This window comes from Cebus imitator, unplaced genomic scaffold (genome assembly GCF_001604975.1).
Source record: "Cebus imitator isolate Cc_AM_T3 unplaced genomic scaffold, Cebus_imitator-1.0 Scaffold628, whole genome shotgun sequence".
Classification (NCBI taxonomy): Eukaryota; Metazoa; Chordata; class Mammalia; order Primates; family Cebidae; genus Cebus; species Cebus imitator.
Genome location: NW_016107943.1, coordinates 403,264 through 409,208, shown reverse-complemented (window position 1 = coordinate 409,208; position 5,945 = coordinate 403,264). Strand labels below are relative to the sequence as shown.

The 5,945-nt window shown below is 35.3% G+C and overlaps 2 protein-coding genes across 2 annotated transcripts in view; both read right to left on the bottom strand.

Annotated features, from left to right (window-relative positions):
* The window catches only part of KLHL41 (kelch like family member 41), a 20,291-nt gene extending 18,905 nt beyond the window's left edge, over positions 1–1,386 (bottom strand). The window contains exon 1 of the mRNA XM_037734497.1: positions 192–1,386. Within this exon, the coding sequence (XP_037590425.1) occupies positions 192–1,301 (1,110 nt within the window). The 5' untranslated portion in view covers positions 1,302–1,386. The remainder of the gene's footprint in view (positions 1–191) is intronic.
* Positions 1,387–4,580: 3,194 nt separating this feature from the next.
* The window catches only part of BBS5 (Bardet-Biedl syndrome 5), a 25,755-nt gene continuing 24,390 nt past the window's right edge, over positions 4,581–5,945 (bottom strand). The window contains exons 11-12 of the mRNA XM_037734493.1: positions 5,139–5,162; positions 4,581–4,984 (exon numbers count right to left, since the gene is read on the bottom strand). Coding sequence (XP_037590421.1) covers positions 4,883–4,984; positions 5,139–5,162 — 126 coding nt within the window. The 3' untranslated portion in view covers positions 4,581–4,882. The remainder of the gene's footprint in view (positions 4,985–5,138; positions 5,163–5,945) is intronic.

The following is a 5,945-nucleotide window of genomic DNA, read 5'->3' as shown; positions in this document are numbered from 1 at the left end:
AAAAAAAAAAAAAAAAAACAAAGCAGTCAAATATTTTTCTGTCAACTCTCTAAACAGCAAAAGTGCAAGGGCATCATTTAGAGGACATCAATTAGAGTAAAATACAAGCAGCCTGAATAATTCACAAATTAGCTAACTGGATGATAACAGCCTTCCCTTTAAGCAACTGTGTATATAAAAGTCCTTCTTACCTGGAAGAAGTATGACTGTAGAGGTTGATCCTTATTTTCTTCATCCACATATAGTCCTCCTACCACATATATCTGATTTTGCTGAGTAACAATGCTGGAATGATTTCTGGGAATCTGCTCAGCCAGTGCAGTAAGATAGCATTCATTTTCTGTGGGATCATAAGCCACTGCTGCTGTGTCATTAACCATGAGGATGAGGTCTTTTACAAACATTCCATGCCTGGGAATGTCATTCAGGTAACCAGGAAGTAAATCTTCATCACCAACATCACCATTCACCTCACCAGCCCCAGACTTCTCCACATTTTTGCTAGGTTCTGGGAGTTTGCCTGCGAAAGCATCTTTTAGAACTCTGATTTTTTTCTGGAGTTCTGGGTTGCTTTTAATTATATCATCTTTCTCAACATGATCCTTAAAATATTTTTCTGTCATAAGGCGAAAACGGATACAATCAAACACTTCACTAAGGTTTTTAACCCTGTTTTCCTTGTCAGTTCGCACCCATTTCATCACTGCCTCAAATACTGCTTCTTCTTTTTCTACATTTAGGCTGTCATTTGAAATGACTGAGATCAGTTCCTGTGGAGACAGCTGCATAAAGTCCTCTTCCTTACAAATCTGTACAAAGCGATCAGATACAAATTCACGGGCCGAAATGGCGAGTCTCGGGCAGTCAAGAAGAAGTCCTAATCTTAGGATGGCTAGACAGTTACCAGGAGCAAGTCTTTTCTGAAGATAAGAAACGCAGACAGTAAACACTGAGGGGATTTGAAAGCGGCTGGCCAATGCAAAAATATCTTGCACATTTCCATCATTGAGATCAATACTGGCAGAGTACAGGTATTTGATGATTAAATCAAGTACAGCAGGATCCACATTATCTAGTACTACCTCCTTTTTTTTCGCCTCATCAATTTCAGATAAAAAGTACTCACGGAAGTAAGGACTACAAGCTGACAAAATCAATCTGTGGCAGGGAAGACTTTTGTCACCTGCTTTTAGGGTGCAATCGATGAATTTTTTCTCATCCAGGAGATCTTTTAGACCATCCTGAAGAAGGGTAGATTGGTAAAGCCGCAGTTCCTCTGCAAGTTCCCGCTGGGAATCCATTCTGCGAGTAACCTGGGTAAGGAAGGGGACACTGAAGGCCTTAGCTCCTTGTAGCACACGGGTCTAGCGGTCTAGCTGTAAAAAGGCAGAGATCAGTGTGCTCTGCCGGGCTTGAAGACCTTGCAATTTAATCCCACCAGCTAAATATAGATACCAACTCTAACAACGGGAATTTAGGAGAGCTGGCTTGGAAAGAAAAGTTGTTGTAGCAGCTGTTATAGATTGAAAGTAACAACTGGAACTTTTAATCACTAAGGAAACAGCTAAGAAGCAAGACATTTAAGTGAAGTTGAAAGCTTAAAAATACATAATGCATTAGGCGATATACTAATAAAGGCTACTACAAGAAAATGTTTACTGAATTAACAGAAAAATGAATCATAAAAATGAATCACTCCTCTAAATACGTTCTAGTGTCAAGCTACTTGGCTCTGTGAATTAATGATGTGAAGGTCAAGAATATGAGATGTGTTCATTTGAATGCTCATAAGCAAGATCCCATTTCCAATAATTGTTACATACAAATTTTTACTTTCTACTCAAAACAGGATATAGGTATTTCTTTTAGAAATAGTAAATTTAAAGATGTTTACTTATATACTGTAGTTTTACAAAACCTTTAATGTTGCCATGATAACTGAAATAAGGAATGCAGAGGAATTGCTAATTTTCTAAAACATTTCAAATTATTTTTATTCTGTAGAAAAACTAATATTGAATTAAACTATAAAATTATTTATTCATATCCTGCCATGTTGTACAAAGGCTCTAATGTGGCAAACAATAATAAGGTAAAATAAAAGCAAAAGGTTAAAAGGAATCACAGGGTCAGAAAAAAAAATAATTAAAAGTCAATGCTATGGAATGAAAAAGTCCACACACATACAAATAAGATCACTAATCTGTAATTTTAAGTGCCAAAAATTATTCATTAAAGGTTAAAAAATAGAACAGATATAATCCCATGAGAACAATGTTATCACTAGAACACAGTGAAATCAAGATGAAGTCCTACAGCAGTCAGAGAGAACAGCCCCCACCTTTTTAAAAAAAGAGTATATAACTGGGGACATGTTGTTGATTATAATAGAATACCATATTAATTATGGATGTAGAAGTCATGATTTGAAAGAAAACTGGTCCTTTGTTTATATATAGATGGTATCATATACTTCATTAAATACTTTATTACAGATTATTAGAGTCATACTGGAACATTATCTAAAGTAGGGCTGTGGAAATACTATAATTTCAAGGTTGGTATTCTTACACATGCCCAAAAAGACATAAACTCCATGAAGACAGGGATTGTGTGAGTGTCTTTTCAAATGCTATAGCTTAGGGGTTTCGTGAGTGCTTCATAAATATTTGTTGAATGAATGAATGCCCCAGATCAGGGAATTATGTATTTTTAAACTTCAAGGTCTCTATCCATGAGTAAAGGCTTTTATTTTACATCACAGTGAAGTCAATGGTACTGTCAGCTGCTAAAACAACAGCTGAAAGAAGAGCTCATTGACTCTTTTTCCATTTATAGATGTCACTAAAGGTTTTAACACACTAGAAAAAACTAACAGCTGCTTCCTTGTTTAAACAATAAATGACTCATTTCTCTACACGTAACATCTAACATTTGAAAAGATTAATGAGTCAGTTGCAAACACCATATGACACGTGAGATTATTCCTTACTAGTCGGCAATTTTATAAAGTCTCTTTTGCTTGAAAAACAATATTTAAACAATAGTTCTGGCAGCATTTTATCTGTGACCAGTACAAACTTTCATACACTCTTTCCCTCCGTCATAAAGGTAGTTTATTATAATTTCAACCCTTAAAATGTAGAAATCCTTTTCCATTTAAATAAAAAAACAATCTGTAGCTTTTGTTCATTGATTTTTAATAAACTTAGGTTAGCACCTGGTTGCACGGTATGTCTACGGTTGTACACAGAGTTGCATCTTATTTTAGATGTTTTTACATACTTTTCCCTCTGGAAGAAGAGGGCTCCATTGGCTAATTTCAGTTATGTGAAAAAGGTTCCTTTCAATGTGTTTTACATGGAAATAGTGGTCAAAACCACTCAATGATGCTAGAGAGGTCAATAAGAAAACCTCAAAGAAGTTTCAATAAATACAAAGAGAAAGTTAATAAACAGAACTATTTTTTAAAAAGTAAATGTGGCCAGGCGCGGTGGCTCAAGCCTGTAATCCCAGCACTGTGGGAGGCCAAGGCGGGTGGATCACGAGGTCAAGAGATCGAGACTATCCTGGTCAACATGGTGAAACCCCGTCTCTACTAAAAATACAAGAACATTAGCTGGGCATGGTGGCGCGTGCCTGTAATCCCAGCTACTCAGGAGGCTGGGGCAGGAGAATTGACCGAACCCGGGAGGCAGAGGTTGCGGTGAGCCAAGATCGCGCCATTGCACTCCAGCCTGGGTAACAAGAGCGAAACTCCGTCTCAAAAAAAAAAAAAAAAAAAAAANAAACTCCGTCTCAAAAAAAAAAAAAAAAAAAAAAAGTAAACGTATTCTTGACAAAACCACATTGAAATTCTTTACAAAATAGCATCCAAAATATTTCACAGGGTGGTTGATGTACTCCATAGTTACAATTTTTAGTTTTGGCCGGGCGCGGTGGCTCACGCCTGTAATCCAAGCACTTTGGAGGCCAAGGCGGACGGATCACCCGAGGTCGGGAGTTCAAGACCAGCCCGACCAACACGGTGAAACCCCCGTCTTAAAAAAATTTTTTTTAGTTTTTATAAAAATGATCCCTAAAAATGACAAGTGTAAGAATTACAGTTTGTATTAGAGTTGGTGCACATTTGGAGCTATGTGATTATTTATTTATTTATTGAGACAGAGTCTCGCTCTGTTGCCCGAGCTGGAATGCAATGGTGTGATCCACGGCTCACTATAGCCTCTACTTCCCAGGTCCAACTGATTCTCATGCCTCAGCCTCCCAGATAGCTGGGACTACAGGTACCCACCACCATGCCCAGCTAATTTTTATATTTTAGTAGAGACGGGGGTCTCATCATGTTGGCCAGGCTAGTCTCGCGAACCCCTGACCTCAAGTGATCCACCTGCCTTGGCCTCCCAAATTGTTGAGATTACAGGCATGAGCCACCATGCCTGGCCAGGAGCCATGGGATAATATATTTAAACCATATTAAATTTTAAACCATTATTAAATTTTATAATTAAGAAAGCAGAATTTTGATTATTCCATAAGAACAGTCTTTCTCGTTTAAATAATACTTTCAAAACGTTAAATGGTGCTGCATAAATTCTTTATTAAACCCAACATGATACAGTCACAATATCCGAAAACTAAGACTTTACAGGCATTAAGTACAAAATAAACATTTATAAACAAGATACATTTTGATTACAATTTTAAATATAATTTTTAGAAAACTAGGTTTTCTAAATGAGTTTTTCCTTAATCATTAAAAACTCTTAAAAGCTTTAAATATAAAAGTTGTAAATATAAAAACTATTCCATGACTTATGGCAGGTGACTAGTATCTTTAAACTTGAGATATGTTTAAATAGAAATCCATCTCAACTCAAGATCAACTCATTACTTCCCAAAGTCCCTGCAGGGTGAAGCCATCCTTCAATTTCTCTATTGCAAGCCCCAGTTCTTCTGAAAATACAGGTTCACGATCTTGTTGCTTTTTGGGAGACAAGAGGATAAGATGGGAATCGAGAAGGTGGGCAAAGAGGAGGAAAAAAACAAAAAAATAGGTTTCACATAAGTTTGTGAATGCTAAATTTTGGAATATAGAAACTTTTTTCATATATTATAGGTAAAATATATGTCCTTACCTTATTGCCATCAGCAAAATAAGCCTATAAGACAAAGAAAATTCTATTTCACATACTGGACGTACAAGATTCCAACAGATCAGTGGGCTAAGATAATTTGCAGAATGATTTTATAAATGTATTTCATATTCTGTTACTAGGTATCTAATTTTTTTTCACCTATATCTGCAATGCTGGCAGCAGAATTCACTCTGTTAAAGTCTATAAGACTTTTACCTTAAGATCTAAAAAATGTGGTTTGTAATATATAATTAGCACTGTTAACTTGAAAGGAGATAAAAAAGCATGACTTAATTGTCATATGGTAAGAAGCAGGTAAAAAAGAGAAAAAAATAACTTAGAAGTTATAAAATTTATTCCCTACATTTGGTTTAGAAGATACTGGCAAAACAAAACAAGTATTTCAATGTGTCAGCAAATGCATATAGTTTGAGGTAGTAGTTTATAATTATTTTATACTAATTTCACACCTTTGTTTCAAAGCATTTGTTACCAGACAGGTATTCTGGTCAGATTTATAGCCATAGAATGGAGAAAGCACTATAATTTGGTTATAAGTTAAATGATACCAATTTGGAAATTGGAAAGCTATTGTTCAAATACATGTCCTTTTTAAAACCAAGATCCCTATAAATTAAGAGAAGACATTTCATAAAAATTCATTATGGAAAGAATAGATTTTACATTTAATTAACTATAATATTTACCATGTTCTATTCATGGTATGAAAAAACTTTACATATCTAAAATCCTAAAACTCTCTGAATAACTGTGTTTTCAAAATATTTCTTTTTTTTTTTTTTTTTT